General features: G+C 38.3%; 1 protein-coding gene across 4 annotated transcripts in view; it reads right to left on the reverse strand.

The window, feature by feature from the left end:
• Nucleotides 1–24449, reverse strand: part of APP (amyloid beta precursor protein) — a 233854-nt gene that overhangs the window by 17795 nt on the left and 191610 nt on the right. For 2 of the 4 annotated variants that reach the window (XM_068180684.1, XM_068180682.1), the window contains 2 exons: nt 13591–13812; nt 6379–6432 (listed from right to left, as the gene is read on the reverse strand). In XM_068180684.1, coding sequence (XP_068036785.1) covers nt 6379–6432; nt 13591–13812 — 276 coding nt within the window. The remainder of the gene's footprint in view (nt 1–6378; nt 6433–13590; nt 13813–24449) is intronic. The other 2 variants (XM_068180683.1, XM_068180685.1) reach the window with 1 other exon arrangement.

Genomic DNA, 24449 nt, shown 5'->3' on the forward strand with positions numbered 1-24449 from the left:
AGTGACCAAGGCCCCACAAAAAATGCCATGGAATCTGAACACAAGGTAGGATCTGATATTAGGAAGTTAATGATGTTAAGACTTACTGAAATTTGGTTTTGGCAACGTGCACTAGAAAAAGGTCAGAAACAGAGAAATCGGTTTTTTTTAGCTGTTGCACTAACAAACCCGATAGCAACTTTTTCCTTCCTTCTACCTCCCTTACAAGTGAGGAAAAAGACTTCAACTAGGGTAAACTGCTGGTCTTCTGCAAATAACTGATTATATAGTAAGGAGAAGTATGACATTGCACCAGAATCAATTAAATACCTGGTATGACATAAAAATATACATGGAGTTACACACACCTTTCCACAATGTTATAGAATTGAGACTTTTTGTTGAAGAGATTATCTCTATTACCAGTTCATTTGCTTTACTATCCTAGTGACCACACATTTAGACTTGCATGCTAAAATCAAAGATATACTTTTCAAGGGTAGTAACTGAAGTGGGAAAAACTGTAGGGTCTTTCTAAAACTTTGATCAGAGGTGAGATGCAAACAGTCAAGGGACTCCTAATACCTCTTTACCCTTGCACTGAAGGCAAGCACACAAAGAACAGTTCTCTCTCTGACAAGAACTTTAATCTTGACCTCGGACAAAATTTTTTTTTTTCATTACCAATTCTAAAATACACAACCTGAACACAAAAGCCAATATACAAGATGAAAAGTGAGAGCAACAGCCTCATTGCAAATTCACAGATAATGATAACTGCTACCAGTTTTCTTCTGAATTACATACCACCTTTAGGGAACTGCAATCCTAATCAATTCAATTTAAAAATGCTTCAATTCAGCTGAAAAACACATTAAGTCACAGCTCCTTAGAAAAACTGACAAAGCTATTTTGTTATAAAAACCAAGGGCTTTTTTAAAAAGTTTCTAGTGAAATGCAATAAAATGAGCTAACTATGATGGGCTTTTTATTGATATTGCTTTTAATTAGCAATATTAACTGCTTTTATATATACATGTATAAACATGCATGTGTGCACACATACATTTCCAAACATCAAAAAATGGAGAGTATGAAACCCCAATTTTTCTTTGCCTTGATGGGAAAGAAAATCATATGGAGTGAAAAATTACTCATATGAAATAAAAACCAAGTAGCTGCTTTGGGGAACACTTTACACTAACATTGATGAGCTTCTGTGTTTGTGTAAATATATGTTTATGCTTTCAGAAGACCAAAAAAGAAAAGGTTACAGTGAATCCCACCAAGGATATAATTAGATGCACATGATCTACCATACTGCTTGCAATTACTTCATCTACTGGTTACTTAAACAGCTAGAAAGGTTTTGTGATATTGTTTTGCACAGATCGAGGAGTGTTAGCTGTGCCTGAGGCTACATCTAGAGTTAAAAATTAAATCTCCAAGTGAAGCACAGTTGAAACAACTAGACCTGGGTAGTCTCTACACAGAGTAAATCAAAACAGCATTTTGAGTGACTGTGGTACTGACTGCATTCAGGACAACATTCAGCTCCATGTCCATGAACTGTGCTTCAGTCATGGCAAGAACAAGAAAAGAGTTGTTGAATCAAAACCCATTACATGTGCGGCAAGCAGCTTTATCTGGGTTAATCTTCATCAAAGATAAAAAGGGTGGAAGGGAAGGAATGCAGTCTTCGAACAAACCCACAGAGTAGAGAGCTGCCTGTTCTAACTAGAAGTTCAACGATTACTTCCATATGACTTGGTGACTGTGTGCAGGTCATTTAATTTTGAAATGAAAGAAGAATGTATATTGTAAACTCATAAAGATGAAAATGAAGACTATATACTCTTTTTTGTAAGGTGAACTCAAACATCTTTGAGGGATATGCACTTTTAAGACTGCATGGAGCTAAAATTTCTCAGAATACATGTGTGTAGAAATGGATAATCAAAACAAGTAAAATCTGGTTTGATAATCTTTCTGGCTTGTCAATCCAGATGCTGTGCCTATGTACCTATAATTGCATTCACAGTTAGCAACGATCTCATAAAACAAACCAAAACAGTCTAATGGAAGAAAAATTATTAATTATTTTTATTTGGTAGCTACAGACAGTTTGTTTAAAGCAACTGTATTGAACTAACATCACAAAGACAGGAAAAAAATATGTTGGCAGTTTCTGACAAGAAAATAATAAATAATTAACTAAGCTGCTCTACGCCTTCACTTCATACAGACTGCAGCATATGTGCCCATGATTCTGCAGAACAGCCATCAGGCTTACAGAGCCTCTGCATGAGGGATAAAAACCCTCAGTTATTATGTAATGTAATAGACATGTCATGATTTATTAGCAGAAGGGCCAGACACAGAAGCAGCTTTATGTAAAACATTTCCCCAAAATAGTTAAATGTTTGCAAAAATGATCAACTGACAAAGAGCTGGAATAACGCAAAAAAAACACCAAGTCCAAACTATACTACTTGGAAGAAAGTAACATACTTAATAGCATAAAATCCTTGCATTGTGAATTACAGGCATCCTGTAAGTGATGTATTTACAGCTGTGAGTGTATAATTACAACTGCAACTGTAACAGATGAAAATATGATCTGTCCTGAACAGAGCATTTGTTGTTTATCACCTTGAATTACAGAAAATATGCTAATACTAAGCAATGTCCCTTCTGATGGTGATGGCACATTTTCTAATCTTCACTCAATGTCCACAAATCAGAGCTGCTGAATTAACATAAGTAAAACAAGCTTGCTCATGAACATCTAGAGATGTTTTTATATGTATTTTTATGTGTATATGTCTCAATATGTACAAGCGCACACACACACAAAGAAAAAATTACTAATAAACAGATACCCAAAATTCAGTTGGAAGAAATTAAGTGCTTATCATGAAAAAATGACTGCTGGAGCACAGGAGAGAAGGAAACTACTGAATAAGTTGTTACAGTGAGATTATCAAGAAAAAAAGTACTCGTTCTATCTGAAGTTCTTCCTAAAGTTCTCAGGCTGGACTGGACATCTAACATCTCCTTGTATAAAGCAATTTATAAATAGCAAGAAATATGTCATAAATCTGTTATAATTTTGTGCTGTATTAAAAAATAGTGCACTGTTGACTACTTAGTACATCTAGATATTTTTCTTCACTCTGACCTTTTACCATCTCATTTACTTCCTTTTTAGGAAGGAGATGATAAGAAATGGTTTTAGATATAAGTTTTATGTTTGTTTGCCCATTTGTGAATTAGGAAGGGAAAGGACAGTACGTTAAGGCACTAGAGTCCTTTTCTAATGCCCATGTGAATTACACAGATGTTTTATCCATATTAGAAAATGGGATTCATCAAGAGAATATTATTTTCCTAGGACTGATGTGGATCAGATTCCAATTCAAGCTTTAACTGTGGACAGCCAAGGTGGAGCACAACAGAGGTGGAGGTTTAGACAACTGGCATAAATTTCAACAAATACCTTAAACGTGGTCCTTACTCATAAACTTTTCTACTTTATGAACTGGACAACTCCTTACTTTTTCTGGCTTGACTCACAGACTTCATTTTTTGAAAGAGAATGATATGGTGAAAGAACAAGATCCTAGGTATCACAAATACTACTACCACCTAAATACTTGTTGGACCAGATGATTGCTGAGGTCCCCTTTCAACCCAGTATTCTGTGAGTCTGTGACTATTTTGTACTGTGACCAAACTATCTCTCTTGTAAGAAAGTGACAAAAATGATCTGCATGATTTTGTTCTGCCTGTAAGGAAAACATATTGATCATTATAAGAATGTTGTGTGAGTAAGAAGTAAATAAATTAGAAAAGAGAAAAAAGGGCACACGTTTGCATGTTTGTCTTAGTCCTTTCAGAGCTCATTTTCTTCAAGAAATTCAAACAGCTAAAAATTATTAATTTGTTCTTTTTCAGACTTGGAGTGTTACAGTCTGACATGATACCAGTATTTCCATCATGAAAAAGCAGGTCACTTGAGCCAAGCAAGTAGAAGCATTGACTGAAAAGTCAGGCCCACAGAAAGGGCAGACCTTTCAGGAAACCAAGAAGCTGGGCAATTAAAACAAAAAGTCACAAGCAGCTGGATGCATTAATCTGCAGGTCTTTCATTTATTCTTTTTCACTCTAGAGTAATCTACTATATTTTTAGATTTTTTTTTCTTCAATAATAGCCCCAAGCTGCAAAAACGGACTATCCCAAAAGGACAATTACTACACAAAAAGTATTTATTTTACTTTTTCAACCTCCAATATAGAAATTTTGTTTGTAATTAGCAAGTAAAGTAAAACAGTTTTAAAGCACACACTTTTAAACTATCAGAATCCCTTCTGTACTTCACAGTTGAAATAAGCATCTATTTGCTTTCCACTATTCCTAGTTCATTAAGATATTCAGATTGGAATAATTTCTCTGTTAAAGTGAAATTTTGTCACACATAATTTGCTTTTGAAGGATGATGAAAAACCACATGGACATTTATAGACAGAATCTGTACCAGTAAGAAAATTTTTTCTATATCTGTAAATGGTGATTAAAGACATAGAATAGTTAAGCACTACTTTTGCACTTTAGCAGAACATTGAGGAAATATCCCATGCAATTTTCACAGTAGAAACGTTACAGCATTTGCCATCTGCCAAATTTCAAGCCATAATGGTCGGATGCCGAAATATTTTTTTACCTGTCCTTAGTAGTCTATGAAGACTCATGACATATTGTCATTAGGCTTATAGACTTTAGTACTACTTGTATCAACACAACCAAAAAGCACTCTGATGCAGTTGACTAAAACATGCAGTTTCACTCTGAAACAAGAGAGTGGCAGTGAGAGAAAATCCTTTCTCTAGAGAAGCGACACTAAGGATTTCTGAGATGTGTCTATGTGAGAGGGAAATGAAAGGAGGAAGGAATAACCTGCAGTAATAAATATGGGCCTCATAAAAGGAATTTTTTCAAGAGGACTCAAATAAAAATTGAAAATAATAATAGATTTTAATATTATATGAAAACTGCTAGACTGAATTAGCATTACAAAATTTGGATTAAACCATATGAATGTTTCATCTGTGATATTTTTACTTCTCCTGGGGAAGAAGGTAGATAATGCAGTACTGAAGGGATTTTTTCCTGATCCCAAGATTTTTGGCATTGCAGCTCTGTACCAGTTTCCAGGCTCTCTTCATGGACTGAATTAAGACTCTAAACATAAGTAAAGATGTCAGACTCCTAAAACAGTGCTAGGAGCACACTACCTTGCCAGTTCTGACACATATCCCAGTTGCTGCAACATATGAGCTTATTTTACCTCCCACTGTAGCAATTTCTGTAGTTACTAAACATGGGTGAGTTAAGATTTAAAAACACTTAGAAAGGTGCTGTCCATGATGATATCTAATGGATGTTTGGAAGACAAGATAAAGGGAAAAAGAATACAGACCAATCAGTTTAATATGATCTGAAGGAAGAAAACACAATTATGATGTGACACTGAAATAATCCTGACCCTAAAATATATTCTCACTATACCAAAGAGTCAGAGAATAGCCTCTTCTGAAATAAAAGGCTGTTTCCTCTCAATGGCTTTAACAGTTTCAGATAATTCTGAACAAAAAACAGAGGAAAAGTAACCCCTAAAGCAAAAAAAAAAAAAAGTATGAAAAGCTAAAATAATTTTTCCTTTTGGAAACTGGAATTGTCCCATTTTAACTTTTCCAACCATTTGCACCTTGACTCAACCTAGTGATCTGCTATTGTTCTGAAATCAATACAAAGACAGAGGTACCTACAGAGTAGAAACAATCACCCTGCTCTGTCCTAGAATTGAGTGAATAGTTGTGTCCTCAGGCATCATCAGGGAATCCAGAGGGATAATACCGATTTTTAGGTATTTGGAGGTAAGTAAGATAAGTACCACAGCAAAAAATATCAATGCCCCCTGCAGTTCTGAAACTGTATGCATTAATTCTTCATTAGCCCCGCTTGCTCTGCATAAAGGATTTGACATTTCTATTATACATTCCCAAATTTGAAGTAGTGTCTGTACTATGGGGTACCAAGTTGACCATCTCTTGCACCTGCCAAAGTGTTATTTCTGGAAAGGATGAGACCTTTGATACAAATCAGTTCTGGGTCTGGGACCCACTCCCACTGCAAGCACACATCCCAAACACCCTCAACACAGACAGCAATCACATGGGGATTATTTGTGAGGGAATGATGCTTCCATCATTCATGGAATAGCATTACATTTTGTGAGCAAGGTACAACAAAGCAAAGGTAAATCATTTCAGCACCAGCAGATCATATGCATGCTGGAAAAAAATACAGGTTAGGTAAAAGCCATGCGAGTCATATACCTGGTCGTGTGGTGAGTCCTCTGTCTGCAGCTGGGCGGGCATCAACGGGCTCAACTAGGCACGTGCAGAAAAGAAACAAAAAAGCAAACAAAAATAAACAAAATCCCCATAAATCACAAAGTCAAGGGCTCTTCTATTGGGACAGTGCAGGAGAGACATACTGTTCAGGAGTATGTCTGTGCAGGAGTTACCAAAGCAACAACTAGAAAATACCTGCTTTCAGTTAATCCTGAAAGTAAAAGGAAGGGATGGGTAAGAGTTCACAAGGAAAGCTTCAGCACTGAGGCAGCATAATTTTTACATCATATTCTGGTTACTGCTTCAAGTCAGAAACCAGTAAGACTAAATAATTTCTGTCAAGAGAACAAAATCATATTCATTACATACAAACTTTTCCCCATTGTCTGATCAGAACTGGCAGCCAGAATGGACATGGTGAGTTCCTGCAGCTGCTCTTTATCAATATTGACTTAAAAGCCTCCTGAATCTCTCCTTTTTCCTTTCAACAGGGAATCTTTACAGCACCATCTATAACGTTTAAAAAAAGTAAAGTGATTTTTGAAAATACAATGAATATTCCTATATGTTCTGATTTGTGAACAGCATATTTATCTTCCAGTTTTTTGAAGGGAAAGAAAGAAGAAACACAAATTTCTATCCAAATGTGTGTCATATACAGTTTTATAAAACTCTTTTAGTACCCTACTAAGGTTTTATCAGCTGAAACCTAAGCTGAAGTAGCTCACTGGGACTACTAGAAAAACAGGATTTGCAAAACTTGGAGGTATTTGAGTCACTGCCAATTGCCTCAGTAAGTTCAAACATACTGGAAACGTTTATTAAAAGATTCAGATTTTTTTTGGTTATTTCTCTCTTTTGTTTCAATTGTGTTGCCTTCCTTATCTACTTAATCTTTGACAGTGTCAAAGAACTTAAATTCAGAAATTGTTACATTATTCTTTAGAATTCAGAATTTTTAACATATATTTTTATTAATTTGAATTTCTGAATTCAGCTATGAGCCATTATCAGCAGTGAGATGCAGTAACACAGGGAATCTGACAGACCCACAGTTTTCAATCAAGAAGAACTGCTCATCAGAAAATCACACAAACCTGATGATACTGTTGATATGAGCAATGGAACTGCCCATCTTCTCAGGAAGTCTGTGTCACTGGCTTAGTGTTCCTGTGGGTTTCACAAACAACCTACCACGCTTGTAAGTGAGAGCCTGAGTGGCTCCCATGTCCTTTGCATGCGAGATGACTGCATGAGCTCCTGCCTCTGAATAAAACCCAGTAACTCAGCTTTAGACTAGCTGCAAACTAAAAGCACATCAGCACATCTGACTCGCTTGTGTCTCCAGAAAGGCAGACTTTCACAGAGCTTGCAAGTCTGGTGCTGCAGAGGCTCTTTCCTTCACAGCAGTTCAGAATGGCACTAGCATAGCACGTAATTGTTTTTCCTTCCATAGCTCTATACAAAACGCAATTTCCATCCTTAACTAAAAACCAGTTTTGAGTATTTTCCTATTATGTCTTCTGCTAGGTTTTTCAGTATTGTCAGCACCAACCCTCAGGTGGGTCAGCAGTAATTTTCAGTGACAAAGACCTAAGGGAAGAAACAACCATGAGCAAGCATTGCCCAAACTGCTCTTGCAGACCCCTCCTCTGCTACCCTGGCCCCTGACCTCAGATTAATGCAGCATTTGTGGTTAGGTGAAAGTATTAGTAATGAGTAATTCTTGTAATCTATAATTTTAGAAGCCCTTTACAGGGGTGAAACGTGCCTTTGCCACTGGTACATTTCATAACTGACACAGAAGTGAAAAGACCTGGTCAAGGAAACAAACCAGCTTCAGGGCAAAAACTGGAGGCAAATTAGAAGAGCCAAGAGTCTTCCAAAGCAGATTGTGATGCCAGGCAACCTAATACAAAGAAAGACTGGTTTCTGGAGAGCCCTGAGCTACCACCTTTTTAATTTTAGCCAGATTTTAAAACCTTCTTGCTCTGCCCCAGTACTGATACATGCACAAACAGCAGTTAACTCTGAAAATCTTGTCTGTGGGTTTTATTAATGCTTGCCCTCATATGCTGGTTTTGCATTAAATTGGTTTTGGTGAGGAGGAAAAACATCAGCCACTGAAGTAATTCTATGTAGGAAGCTGTTAAGAGCTTCCTCTGTGCCTAGCAAAACCAATAGCTGGCTGGCTCTGAGAATTGACACACTGCTAAGCCAATTAGAGAAACTGGGACTACCTCTATGAAAACATATTTAAGAATGGAAAGGCAGGGAAGTTCTCTTCTTTTTCCTGCTTTTGGAAAGGTGGCTGGTGGGGGGCTGGTGGGCTCCTGGCGCAGCTGCTGAGATCCTGTCGGCCCCAGCATGGTCTGGCCACCAAGATCCCGCTGGGGAGGCCATCCCAGCACCACCGAGCCATGTGGCTGCTGCCATCTTGGCAGCTTTTCTTTTTTCAGCATCCTGTGGAGTGGAGCTGACAGCCAGTGCGGCTTGTGCACTGCCAGGGAGATCACATGATGCACAATGAGCATTTCCCCCGATTTGTGGAGCCTGGTTAAGATCTACCTTTCAGCTTTGTAGAACTCCACTTGAGAACAGATGAACTTACAGACACCAATCTTCTCCCATGTCAGAGAAAAGGGAAAGTGGGGACATGTGAGGAGAACAACATAGCAATACCCAGTCGGTTCAGAAGGGAAAAGGGGAGGAGGAAATGCTCCGAGCATCGGAGCTGAAAATCTTCTGTAAGCCATGATGAGGACTGTAATACAACAAACTGTTTCCCTGTAATTCATGAAGCATATGGGGGGTTGTAGCATTCACCTGCAGCCCATGAGAACTGGAGAATGTAGATGTTGAAAAGTTGTGATCTGACTTGAGAAGAGAGACAGAGAGAACTTGCTTTCAGAGATAGAAAAAGAGGACCCTTTGGTCTTATACTAGAACAGTTCATCCTTAAAAACTGTACCCTGTAAGCTGAAATGGCCCACAAAAGCAGTTGTGAGAAGACTACAAGACACAGGAGGGATTTCATGATGCAAACACGGTTTTTTCTGGGCGAACCGTTAGCTGTGAAATTCGGAACCATGTTGGAAGAGTTTACAGGGAGCTGTTTCCTGTGGGAAGGACTCCATGGCGTAGCAGGGGAGACTCCTCTGCCAGAGTGAACTGAAGAAAGATTCTTTTTAGAAGTGATAAACTGACTGAGAATCCCAAGTTTTGTCTCTTTGCATTGTCAGTGGGAAGGAAAGAAGGGCTGGGGGGAGAAAAGGTGTTCTAAAGGTTTATTTTAGCTCTTACCATTCTTCTTTTACTACTTTTAATAAAAGTTTTCTTTATACCTTTTGAAGTTTTAAGCCCGTCTTGACCTAAAGTCTCTTCTCCTAAAGCTTATCTCAACGCCATGACCTTTATTTTAACTGATTTTTTTCTCCTTCTCTGCTCAGTTATAACAGAGGAAGATGAATAGATGATTTTTGTGAGTGTACTGGCATTTGGCTGATGGTCAAATTGCTACACCTCACCAGACCACATCATCACAACAGCTAATGAAGAGGGGAGAAATTTAAACCTACTACAACATTTATCAATAATCCAAACTCAAATATGTACTGTATGTTATTATATAAAGTGCATTCATTTTGAAGCTCCAGAATTGTATTTCTCTTGAATATACTTCCATGTGCACAGAAATAAGACTGAAAATGCATTGTCCAAATAGACTCATGAAACTAAAATCATGATACATGTTTATTTACACAGACTAGTCAGGCTTCATGGAGGCCACACACTCCCACCTCTACCTAATACTAATACATCTCAGAAGAGCAAAAGAGAATGGGTTTACTTCTCTTTTCAAAGTAAAAGTACGTCAAAAACTGGTACAGACCAGCAGGAGAGGAGTGGTATATAATGCTCACCTATCAAGAACATTGTTGAAGGGAGTAACTGAACAAATCATAAGGATAACACAGTACATTTACAGGAATCTCACTTTAGATAAACACTACATATAGACATTAAGGCTCCCTGTAACCTGCAAGCTAAAACACAAAGGGTAAGCCACGAAACTCAGTTAGTCACTGGCAAAATGCCCAGAGGGCTTGGCAGTGTCAGACCTTCACAGCTGTGGGGGGTTTGTTGGGGGTCACCTCTGAAGACGCATTTTGCATTGCTGAAGTACAGTTTCCTGACACTTTTCATGGTCCCTCTGTACAATTCTCAGAAAGTGTTTTCTTTGTTAACCTAATTTGTGTCGCAGCATGCTGGACATTTATACAGTATACTACATGCTGCTTCAGATTAACTCCTGTTGACACTTCCAGGGACACTACTTCAGGGGAAAATGAGAATATACTTGCAGAAAATACTGAGTTATGCTAGACTTTCAAAGTCTATTTATTTTTAGACTATTTTTCACTTACTAGTCAGTAAAACCAATTCTAGGAAAACAAAATATTTGCATAAAACCTGTTCTTAAAAACATGCAGTTTACATTGGGAAAATTTCAAATAGAATTATGAAACCTTTAGATTACATGGCAACATACTGATCCAATACATTAGTAATATTTCTGGGTGAAACCTGAGATTAGATCATGGCCATGGAAGGAAACAGGCATGGGAACTAATAATAACAACAAATGTTAGGGGGGAAGGGTTGTGATATTTTAACTTCATCAGTTCATCAGAGGGAGAAAAAAAGGAGGAGAAAAGTATGTCTATTGTTATTAACTTTTTGCTACTTCCAAACCATTTTATAAGAAGACAGAAACATATTTTTGGAAGCAAGGTAGACAAAGCCTGAAGTAAGACCACTGTCAAAGAAGAAAACAGGCATGGGAAGTGAAGACAAATGGCACAGTCAGTCCAGGGGTTCTGGAACAACGAGGTGGGAGACAAACACAAAGGAAAAAAACAAAGCTGAGAAATTCCTCTTTGTTGCTAAGGACAAAGGTATAGAAATGGTCTCTAAAGAAAGAAGGTATTCTTGGCATGATCACATTAAGAACGTTGTGGTTTGGGTAGAGGACAGAGAATTATAAGGGGAAACAGGAAGGACTTGAAGAGGTTTAAGTCACCAAATGATTTCCACTTCTAACTGTAAATACTTGAACAATTATAATGGTTGGCCTAACTGAACTGACTGTTGCAATAAGTTCATGACAAATACAATACAATCCTGGTATAAAAAACCAAAACTAAACCCCAACAAATTTGAGACATGAAAGAATAAGTGCTGCAACAAAGCATATACTGCATTAAAACACACAGGCCTAATAATTAAGAATGGTATTCCAGGCAGGAGAGTTTTATTTCTTATTTGCTGTCATACATTTTAAAAGGAGAACCATGCTCAGTATAGTTGCCTGTGGGAATTCAGTGTCACTTTGAAGTATCTTTCATAATTAAATCCTGAGCTTAGACAGGTTTCTGAAGGAAAAATAACACTTGTGTGATTAAACTATGGTTATGTCTGAGGGTGCCTGTCTACCTAATAACTTCCAAACCTGGGGACTGAAATCAATATATTTTGGAAGCTAGGAGGAAAGACATCAAAAACAATTAATCCCCACCATGTTTTATGAAAGCAGGCAACAGTTATAGAAACTGACGCCCTGGGTACCTCAGCTATGGAAAAAAATGGAGCAAGAGCTGCAATTGAAAATTCCTGCAGGACAGACATGAGCTAGACTGTGACTGCTCCTGGCAGACAGCCTTGATACATGTGCTAGGGTTAGAGCAAGTTGCAGCTCCTTCCCCAGGAAAATGAGGTTCAGCCTGCCAGCCTGTGAACCATCTGTACCCCTTGCCAGTGCCTGACATGTTCCAGCCAGCTGCTCTCACTACCAGGCATGCTACTTGGCTGCAAGTGCCCTTCAGACACAGCTGGAGTCCTTGTCACAATCTCCTGCCTTCTGGTTCTTCTGCCAGGGGGTCTGTTGAGTTTGCTCTGGCTCTGCTCTTTTACTTGGTCTAACTTGCAGTGCTGACTCACTGGTACTCTGATTTTAGCCTTATTCCTGACCAGCCTCTCCTCTTCCTCTCAATTCTGCTAAGTATCTGCCTCACTGACCTTTGTGCAGGTCTTTTCTTTTGCCTGATGCTAAGCTTTTCTGACTCCGTGGGACAAAATTCAATTGAAAATCTATTTCTGATTCCACTGATTTCATCTGGCACCAACACCAGACCTAGCAAATCCATGCCCTACACACCCAGTTGCTCACAGTCACTCACAAACTGTGCTGGAATGTGACTAACTGCGTAAGGATGATCTCAGAACTCATTCTGACAGCAGGTACAGCCTAAGCCAGTGGTTTCAAAAGACTTGAGGAGAATATTAATGTCTATGCAGTTCAGCTACAAATCACAGATTTGCCTGAGAAGACTTCTGCAGTTCCAGGCTCTGTATGTACTGTGGCTTTGCAGTATCAAACTTTTACTGATGTGATTAACTTAGCACTAGTAACAGAGCAGCTAAAGAAAGGAAAACAAAGTCAAGAGGAAGAACTTGAATGACATGACCGAAGTCCCTCAGGTTTCTGATTTATTGGCTCCAGCACCTAAGTGAGCTACCAATTCCAGATTCTACATGAATTATTCATGTAGCATGCAGTCACTTCATTGAAGTAGTCCATGAACAATATATACTACTGCTCAGGAAAAAACATTTTCACTAGCCAAGTTGTACTGACGTGCATGTAGGAAGATTTCTGCAGTACATTCCAGAAAACTAGTGTAAGGAGTGAAATAACATTATCTGTCTGCTCAGATTATGCTGGAACTGTAATAATTTTCATTCTAGCAAATAAAAAGCTCTACCTTAAATAAAACACTCATTTCTTTATGGCACAAATCTAGCAACTTATCTATCTCCCTTCAGTCATTGTCATGTATCTTATAAGACTGTTACTCATTATCTCCTAGACTTTATTACGGTTTGCTTCTGAAGGCAAGTAAGCTCAACTCTGAAATTTATCATGTGTCTAAATTACAGATTTTAGTCAGGACTTTCTATTCCATCAAAGAGACACAACCGACACAGCAGACCAGTTCCGAATGTACATTTCAGAACCTCTATCCCACTTACACTTACTTATAAGAAAAGTATTAATTTTCAGGGAATTATATGAACAAAAACCACAAAGCTCAGCTCAGAGAGTTCTGTGGTTTCTCCCCCTATTCTACTTACCTTCATTTTCAGTATTGGCTGGAACAGAATCAACTCCAAAGGGATGCCATGGCTGAAGGTCATCTAGGCTGAAGTCTCCATCCACTGGAAGAAGTTCAACTGTAGTCTTCGTTTCCGTCAATGAAGGCATAAGAGCATCATTTCCATAGCTGATTCTGGGTTCGCTGATCATATTGGCCAAAACATCATCAGAGTAGTTTTGTTCTTTCTGAAGTAATTCATCTGCAAGGAAATTTCAATGCAGAAACTATCTGAAAGAGCCAGCATATCTAAGGACTTGTTTTCAATGCTACTCAAGTAAGAATTCACTGATGTGAGATTGTTTTCCTACAATAAATTAAAACATTAAGGCTTGGAATAGTGAAAACCCCATGATAAGCACTGCAGCTAAGGCATTTTTTTTGAAACATCAACCACAATTGCTCTGTACTGTTTCCTACCCACATTTCCACCACATAAAAGATCATAGGTCTGTGCTATATACATTCCTTGGGTCTGCCCAACCACTTTGAAAGGAAGCACAAAACAATGCCCTTCAACTCAACATGCTGCTGTAAGTCAACTGGCGAGAGATCCACAGGAAAGAATGTCTTTGTAATTTCTCCTTCCTCTTAAATGCTTACTGCCAAAGCTCATCACAACTCTTAAATCCTAAATCTCCACAACAGTATTAAATTGGGTTTTACTATAACACATCAAATCTGAAGAAACATTTGATTTTTTAACATATATATAACTTCATCATAACACTGAAGTAGTTCTTTGTTAAAAAGCAGTAGTAGACATCTAGTAGTAGTAGAAGTAGTAGTAGTAGGCAAATTATTTTACAAGCTATCAGCACCTAAAGATACACAGTATTATCTATGCTGTGGAGTTTTTTTCTTGAAGCAAGGTGAGAACAATCAAAGCACTTTTCAGTTTGATCAGGTGTATAGGACAAATTTTTCAACCCCATGTTAAAAAAAAGCTCAGAGGTTGTGTGTGCTTTATTATTCCTACTCCCTTCTCACATCAAAGTTCCTCTACTCTCAGCACAGAAATGACATGGACTTGTTGGAGTGAGTCCAGAGGGCCACAGAGTTGATCAGAAGGCTGAAGTACCTCTGCTATGAAGACAGGCTGAGACACCTGGGGCTGTTCAGCCTGAAGAAGAAAAAAGGTCCTAGAAGTCCTTACTGTGGTCTTTCAATACTTAGAGGAGGCCTATAAGAAAGAAGGGCCAAACTTGTTATCAGGGCCTTTAGCAGTAGGACATCGGGTGATGGTTCTTAACTGAAGGAGAGTAAATTTATGTTAGATATAAGACAGAATTTTTTTACAAGGAGTGTGGTGGTAGATGCCCTGTACCTGACATCATTCAAAGCCAGGCTGGACAGAACTCTGACCAAGTTGATCTAGTTGAAGATGTCCTTGCCCATTGCAGAGAGGGCTGGACTAGATGACCTTTAAAGGTCCCTTCCTACCAAAACTATTCCACAATTTCATGCTTGATCCCTCCTGCTTCACTGACATCTGTTTTTGTAGGAAAAACATACTATTTGCAAGTATTTTGAGGGAACCTACTGCACAAGAGCACATTCAAGCAAGAAATTGCAATGCAGACCAATAATTGCTAATAAGGCACCAATAGTGAGCAAGTGCCACAGAGCTAAATAGTTCATAATAGGAGACTGTAGTAGAGTGCAAGTGACCATATGAGAACACACATGGCAGCTGATGATACAACAGTTTTTATTGGGACTGTCTTCTCTGCTCTTCATTAAGGACCCCCTGACTGTCACTACTTCACACTCACATCTCTACCATGTAGCAAGGCAGGGACATGAACCACCACTCCGCTGCAAAACCCTTTATGCCACTCCATAGGGGCTCACTCATTTCCTAGTAATATCAGTGATGAAGGGCATCTAAGTCTCTATACACACCACAGCTTTAGAAAACCTCAGCAAAATCTTTTGAATGTTATGTTTCTCCCAGCTTTACACCATGAAGCTTCATACCACAGAAGTACAATGCAACCATGCGGCACCCTCAGAAAGGACCCTTACCACCTGACGAGCTTTAGAGGTGCCACTGCTTCAGTGCCTCTACCAATGATGCAGTAGGGCTCTGCTCTGTAATTCATCTCTCAAAGTCCACCTTGAGATAGCTGATGAAATTCTCTGCTACCCTATTCACATAATACTGAATTCAGAACATCAAAAATAAAAAAAGAATGTTGCAACCTCAGCTCTGGGGCAAACATGTGTTCTGAATCTTACAAAATAACGTTTTAAAATAAATTTTCCAGTTTAAACACTAATTACTTGAGCAGATGGTAAGACTAATGTGAATACAAAATTTAATTCTGTGATTTAATTTGCCCATTAAAATGACTTACTAGGACAGTATAGAAAGCCTATGTCAATCACACTGAATTGTTTTTCTTTTCATGTTCATTTTACTGAAACCGGTACTATTTTATGACACCTACTAAATCTTCATCATAGAAGCTAAATCTGATTTTGTCTCCAAACTGCACTTACACTACTCTTTTTTCAAATTAAACCATGTCCTTTCATCAGAAGAGACAGGTGAAGCACCTTGATATTCTGAGCAGACATTATCACATGGCATGTTAATTTTCATTAGATATGGATGAAAAGACTTTACAAAAAAGAGCTGGATTTTAGTGGCCTGAGGGGGGAGTCTGGTGTCTATGTACCTTGCAGGGTGCCACAGATAGCAGCTGAAAACACTACTACTATATCATCATGGACCACACGAGAGAGAGCGTTACAGTACTTAGCATCTTTGTGACCACAGACCTTTCAAAACCTGAGCATTGGAATGGTTTTTGGGCACAGCTCCCCTTGTTTCCGCTGTTCTCCCCATCCCCAGAGGATGGTGTGGGGCAACTGTAGAGACCTGGAGCTCAGGCAGCAGTGGCAGGGGATGGTGCTGGAGGAGCTGTGCCCCAGCCACTCCTTTGCCTTGGGCAGTGCCTGTCCTGTACAACTCCTGTCCATGCTCTGCTGCCAACACACCCAGTGCCACCTGCAGACAGTTCCTGCCCTTGGAAACGGACAAATGGTGCACAGAGGGGAAAGAAGGACCTGAGCTCTGGCAGTGGAGGAGCAGCACCAGGACTGCTACAGAACTCAGAAGAGGCCACGGTGCAGGCATGCCAGGCTGACAGAGAGGGGTTCCAAGCTCCCATCATGATACCATCATTATACCCAAATTTCTGGGGCTGGGAGTGATCACACACAGTCTCTCTCAAGGCTGCCCAAGTGGGAGCACATCGTTGCCAGCTCCATTGTTTTCCACTCAGCTTTGGTGTACAGCATGGAGAGGACCTGCACAATAGCTCAAGTGAAGCAGACAGATATCACAACCAGCAGATTATGATCACATCCATTTTACAAGCAGGGAAACAATGGTCACATGAATCAAGCCCATCTGACAGGATGAATCAGACACTGAATGACAGTGAGAAATTGGAAGTGCCTGGCATAGAAACTACTGGAATCCATCACACTGAGGCAGCTGTGTCTGCATTGAGTAAATGATTCACAAACAATTGCTTCAATCATTAAACTGCTAAAAAAAGTTTGCTTTAGGACTTCCAGTTATTCATACTACTGGCAAAGTCCAAGATCAATTTTTCAGGGCTGATTTTGTTCTACGTATCGATGGCTACTTGAACCATCAGTTACGCTAATGGAAAGCCATACATCTATTCATCGACACAGTACTTCCTCCACCTGCAGCTGCCAACTCAATTCCCCCACTGTGCAAAAGACAAATCCCTAAATAAGCAGGGAGTACAGGCACAGCTAGAGGCTAGGATGTGCATTCAAGACTGTTTCAGGGGTTTTATTTGTACTATGAATATCTTATCATTAGATGCTGAAAATAGATCCTAGGTTGCTCCTCAAAATTTCATCTCACATCAAACCAACAGGACAAAAACACTCTGAGAATCTTTCTATAATAAATGTTTTTTGCTTGGCTTATTATCTCCTTGTAGCATCTGCTAACCTGGCCATTGAGAAATATAAAGAGGATGGCAAATCTTTCTGTCCCTCTCAGAATGTGCATGTGTCAGCTCTCGCATGTGCTCAAAAGCAACCATGACCTTAGGAAAAGACCAAACCCAGTTGGGACCTCGGACCTCCCACTAGCTCTGAATTTGGTGTGAGGGCACACAATGGCTGCTTTTCCTCCAGACACTCAAAATTCTCCTTCAGGCACCTAAACGTTTTCTTTCTCAGGATGAGAGACAGGCTCACTTCTAGTATTTTAATAAGATGCTTCTTGGACTTCTCATAACACCTAAGCAAGTTTCACTGATTCTTGGACTCACTGCACGCCTCCTCATGGGTCAATACTCCTCAACAACAGCATCTAGAAAAATTGAAGTGAAATATGTTTGGGGAACTGGATAAAAGTGTAATACCAGTCCAAACTACTTTCAGGACTATTCTCTCATCCTACAAAGAGGCAAATGGAGCCAAAAGCAAGGAAAGAGCTGAAGAAATAAAATTTACTACAGAATCTTCTGGTAGATACAATGCCCCAAGACCACAGTTCTATTTGCAAATCTTTTCAAATAGCACTGTGCTAGAAAAAATATCATAACAAATCCCAACAAAGTTGATGGGAGTCTTGAAGTGGCAAAACCCATGTGATGTTAAAAACTTACCTAATTTTACAGTCACACAACATTGTTTCCAATCTTGAACTCTGGGACATACTTCCCAGACCTAAATTGGCACAGCTATAATGACAATAATTTCATATGGAACAGCTTCTCTTGCTGTCCTGGAGTGCCAACAACCCATTAGCTATCTTTCAAACCATAATTTTTATTTTGTTCATAGTTTGTTTAAAATTTCCAAAAATAATTATAACATTTGTTTGTTGTGTTTTCAAGGAGCCACCTACTAGATGAAAAGCTCTGTAATCACTATTATGTGCCAAAACTATTGAATTTAGTTGAAAAGCAGCCTTAAAATTGGCAATTGTAATTGTGGTGGAGTTCTAGAAACAACTTCTTAAACCAGATTAGAAATGAAGTGTACCCAAAACACCTCTAATTTGGACTTGTTAAAATACCATCAAATTATATGCCATAGTTTTGACCCAACATCAAACTTCCTTTGTAAAATGCCATTTACAAAGTAGAATATATATTTGATCTAACAGAGATGGGCTTGGAATCAGCTCAAATTAACTCATACAAATGCAGAGTCTTATTGCCTCACTTATCATCAGTGACCATTCACTGTGAACTGAACATGTGTTTTTCCCAAAGTTACTTGCTTTTGAGCATGTGATTTCAAAATGACAAAACTAGTAAGTGGCAGCAACCTCCCTATTCTTCTTAACAGCAGAAATTACAGAGCAATTGAGTCACAGCAACAGCTTCATTTGTACTGGCACACATACTGCCTTAATCCAGTCTGAAGGCAGCTTAAATTATGCACATGTTGTATGTCACAATTAGGATTCACTAAGAACACCAACACAATAATTTATTACAGCACATGTGGCAAGAGGTAACATGTTTAACTCCAGCTTTCAATTGTATGCTTACTTTATGGGCTAATTCAATGTCATCTTCTAAAGCAGTTGCACTGATGTAATGCAGTCAGGTTGGAGCTTTGAGTTAGTATCTTGTCAGCTGTATGAATCAAAACTCTCCCAAATTGGTAAATATGAAAACAAGACCTCCTGTGCCTTACCACAAAGAGTGAAGCTCCACTGAATTTCAAGTATTTTGTTATTTTTAGGTGTTTTGCTGAATCAAACACTGTATGATCATGATGTTGCATACTGCCACAAGTTGTAATTATAACATTATCAAGCTGCAAAACACAGTTCTGTGGTATTCAGAGCTGAACTAATTCATTTGTATAGTACAAATCAAATATAATGTGAGACTCATGAGAATGCTACTGAAAGTGAACTGCCTGCTGGAGGGTGGAGAAGTGCCTTTGTTGCCTGCATGCTTTGAGGATGATGAAAGAGGAGTGATATGGTAGATCATTCCTGTGAAATACTGGAAATGAGCCCAACCTTCAGTGCTCAGATCCATACTGACAGAGAAATGTGACCACACCGCCAGATCTAAGTTTTCCTCTCACCTCCTCCACAGCCTGTGAAATGATGCCACAGGTCTTTTTGTCTGGAAACTCTTTCAGTGCAATGTGTCTCTCCCTCATGGTTAAAGGGAGACAGAAAGAGCAAGAACCATGGAAAAAAGCTTTCATAGTTCTTATTTCCTGTCCTTCAGCGATACCACCACTAGGTAAGAGCAAGTAGCAGCCAAAACCCTCCACATTTCATAAATTTCCTATGTGTATGAAAACCTTGATCAATAAGTTGAAAAGAGTTTGCCCTTTTCAAATTCTCAGAAAATGAACATTAAAGATATCATGAAACAGTTGACGTAAAATATTTTTTCTAGAATTTAATAAGAGAATAAGCATCCCATAGCCTTAGACAACACCTTGATGGCTAAGAAAACCTAAATTCAGAAAAAAAGAAAACCTAACTTTAGACAAAAAAAGAAAACCTAACTTTAGAAAAAATACATATTTGAACTTGAGAATAGCTGCAATAATTAGAACCATGCTAAAAAGAACATGCTTCTACTAAATAAAAAAAAAAAAAATAATTTTAGCACTTCCATTTCTTTCCCATTTCTTGCTCCTTCTGTTTCAGCACATGTAGATTTTACTGTTTCCTGAATCACATCATAAAAACAACCCAAGTAAGTTTCCTCCTGTCAGCTGGTACATGGAATAATGTTTCAGTTAAATCTACCTTGTAGACATTTTTTCTTATATCATTAAAACCCCAAAGATGTTCAACTAATATACAGAGACATTGTCCTTGTGCAGGTAAATCACTGGTTTTCTGGTACAGAAGAGTCTTTAAAGCTTGGATAATCCAATTCAGGAAAACACTTACCACCAAGTAATGACTGATTTCAAAATGAGCTTAGTGTCTTTTCCTTAGAGAAGGACTTCAATGCAAATTTAGTTTTGTACGTGGCAATGCAATTAGTGAGCACTCTGAGCAAAGCTTCATGACAATTTTTACACCACTTAATCAGCCTGCTATGAAACTCATGGTCTGAAATTTTGTCTAATTTTCCTAGAAGCCTGGTATGACACTCTTTGCCTTCAGTGAAAGAAACTTTAATTACTACAGACCCATAGTTATCTGACAACTACACAAACTATCTATTAACTAAAATTAAGTCTCAACATATGGCTATAGCTAAGTGCACATTAATAATTTTTTTGGTATCTAACAGCCAGTCATCTGATTAATAACTGCATTTCATCCTCACTTCAAAGCAGAGAGTATTGAAGCTTGTGTCATCTCTGAGAGTTATTTAACAGAAATTAAAGACCCTGGTCTTCCCTTTCACAACATGCCTTTTTGTCAATTTCTATTGTCTCTTTCCCTTCCTCTCATCCCCTCCTCATTCAATTTGGTTAAATTAGACAGGTCCTCTCCAAGTAAGACATGGAAACAATCGAATATGAAGGTAGACAAAATGATATTAAAAATACTTGGGGAAAAATTTGAATAGAAATTATACCATAATCCAGAACATATATTGTATATCATCATCCTGATCCACAGAAGGCACTGTGACAAACTCTCCAAGTTTAAATTTATGTCCACATTTAATTCCGAATTAACATATCATCAAGTACTTTAAAATAGGCTGAAGAGTCTAAATTAAAACAAATAAACAGTCCGACCAATCATCACTGATATTACAGTCAGACGAATCAGCAATCATTACTCCTCATTAGGCTTATGTAAAGTAGAAAAAGCCAAGTACCTTTCCCTCTTAAGTACCTGATAAAGCTTATAAGTGAAACTACTCGGCAAAAAACATTTATATGAAATATTGTTACAGAATTTTATTGTCTAATATTCTGAGAATAAATTCTCTACTTTATTTATAAATTATTTGTTCGTCTTATTTACTGATAAAAGTAATTATATTTACTTGCCAAACTTACAATACACAATACAATTTAAAACTGGAGTAGGACCTAAAACTACACTTTCTGACACGTGAAAAAAGTCAGTTACCTATCATTTTCTACAAACACTTCTCAAGGTCAGATTGTGAATACCACAACAACTTTTGATGTATCATCTTGGAAGCACTCGATAATCCACAAAAAATATAAAAATCTGAACATTAACTTGTTGCACTGATGCTGTAAGACTTTAACTTTTATATTTTTCATATCCTGTACTTCATTAGTGTATAACTCTGAATTCCATATAGAGTGTTAGTTAATTCTCTTCATATTTTGGTCAAAGCAATCCTTCTAGGCCTGAGATCCAAGGACACCATCTGCCTCAGGCCCCAAAAAGTATAAACAAAAGTGAATCGGGGGAGAGGGGAGCAAAGTGGGGGAATATGACTTCATTACCTGAATCTGTAATTGGAGGTTTAACACGTGATATGTTAATAGACCAAACTTATATCTGTCTGAAAAACTCGTGACCATCATCCATTTTGGGTGCAGCCCCTTGGGGAAGCTTCGTCTGCCCTTAATGTACCTGAAGGCCGATCATTATGTATATATATCTGCTTTTATCCTTTTAACTTCGTCTGGCCTCTGTTTCTAGGTACGCTCAAAATAGGCATCTGCAGTTGCTACCCTTAGTTAAAAGAGAATATTTTTTAATTTAACTCCAAATTTACAGAACTGAATTGTGCAGTGCTTGCTCCAGATAATAAGTATTTTGTCTATTTATTAACTGCAGTTTTAGTGTTTGATAGGCCAGATATATCGTGGGTTGCCAGAGTAATCTAAAGAGATGCATTTATTAAATTTACCAAATATATCTATGAAGTGGGATGTGGCCAGTTCTGATGCCTTTTATGCTGTTTTTCATATGCATGATCTAAAAGGAGGAAGCAGAACAGAGCAAGAACCGGAACCCTGCCCAGTCATCACTATTCAGAAAAATGCATTTTTCAGTGAAGTTGGGTATATGAGAATCACAGGCAGGAGGAAGCTGCATTGATGAAAGATCATTTGCAATCCCATGTACTTGGGAAACTGACAGAACATTACTGCAACATCTCTATCAACCCAGCCATTCTGTAAAATCACATATCTTCTGTAATTTTTTCCTTTTTTATCCTAACAGTAACAACTTGACAAAGAACACCACAGATACTCTTGGCCATAACAAACAGCTGTGAATTTTCCTTCTGCACTTCTGGAAAGCAAGCTATGCTTCAAACAAAATTTAGTACACCATTGGCATTAGAGGCTTATTTTGCTATCCCCCTCAGGATACCTGCCTACAGTGATCCAGTTCAGACTTTAGTGTTTAAATCCCTTTGGATAACAATTCCAGAGACTGACACACTACCTCTGTAACATATTACATATAAAACTATATTACCATGTGCTAATATAACCAGTCTGTAACTGGTTGCCAATGGAGACTTGCAATTTGCCAGCAGGTAAGAATTGGGATGATTCCTTTGTTTCTTTCACAGTCCAAGTCCTCCTACTGGGAATCTGATCTTAGAGTGAATCACACAGAATGACACAACTGTGCTTCCAAAACATGTTAACTAAGAAAAGAAAATCCATCATTCAACAGCACAAATGAAGCAACAGATATTGGAATGTCTGTGATCCCACAATTTTGGGCTGCTTCAATACTCGTGGACATTGACATAATGAACTTGATGTAAGATGACATATTTATGAAAAAAATTACACATATATTCAGTGTATCAAAAAAATCTCCAATAGCTCAGTATAATGAGATTTCTGTACGCAGGCAACATTTTACAGAGACAGAGCCTCCCCTCTGACTAGAGCTATGCATTTGGAAAGTCACCTGCTCTCAGATCATATTTGAAAGCTGGACAACTGGAAGATATTTTCAGACTTTGGTTATCTATCCAAAAAAAAACCCCAAAACAATGACATTTTAAATTTGGTATGTGATGAACTAACATATGAGCTCCTTAAAGCATAACACTAGAAGCAATTATCAGGAAATACTAATGAGAAAGGCTGAGAAGCCATTCTGCTTCATAAGACTAAAAGCAGACTTAAAAAAAGTCTTTAAAAAGAACATGCTGGTTCAGGCTTTAAAAAGCCACCTGAAGTCATTTATCCTTTTCCCAGTATCTGTGCGCCCTGGAGGAAGCTGGCTCTTTTACTGACTGAAGTCATGTTCACAATAATTATGAGACGGAAAGGCAGCTTGTGCACACAAAAATCAGGATTCATGTCTTTTCTGGAGAACATTAGTGTCCATGATAGCACACAATAGCCCATTTAGCTAGAAAAGATGGGGAGGATATAGTACATTGCTAATGAAAGCACTTCAGAACATCAGTGTCAGTGATACGCATTTATATCTATTTTAATCATCTACAATTCTCCACCTAATTTTCTTTGACAGCTAAATAATCTTGACAAAAAATAAGAGATGCTTAGAGAAAGAAAATGTTGGATTTATTTCCAGGATTTTTTTCCCTCTCTCCTACACTGAAGCAAAGGACATATCTTACTAGCAGACAGAGCTGAGTCTCTTAAAGAGGCTTTTTCACTGTGAGGGTGACCAAACACTGGCAATTGGCTCTGGGTGGCCTTGCTTTAGCAGAAGGAATGGAGCAGATGTCCTCAGTCCTCCAGAGGTTCCGTCCAACCTCAGGCATTCTGTGCTTTTGTGACACTGGCTGATTCCCTACATAAACCTCATACATCCCCTTGCTCCAACAAATGGCATCTTATTATTTATAGTATTTAAATAATTCTAAGAATATTTTATAGCAATAACGAAGTGGCAAAATGGAT

This window comes from Anomalospiza imberbis, chromosome 2, assembly GCF_031753505.1.
Source record: "Anomalospiza imberbis isolate Cuckoo-Finch-1a 21T00152 chromosome 2, ASM3175350v1, whole genome shotgun sequence".
Taxonomy (NCBI): Eukaryota; Metazoa; Chordata; class Aves; order Passeriformes; family Viduidae; genus Anomalospiza; species Anomalospiza imberbis.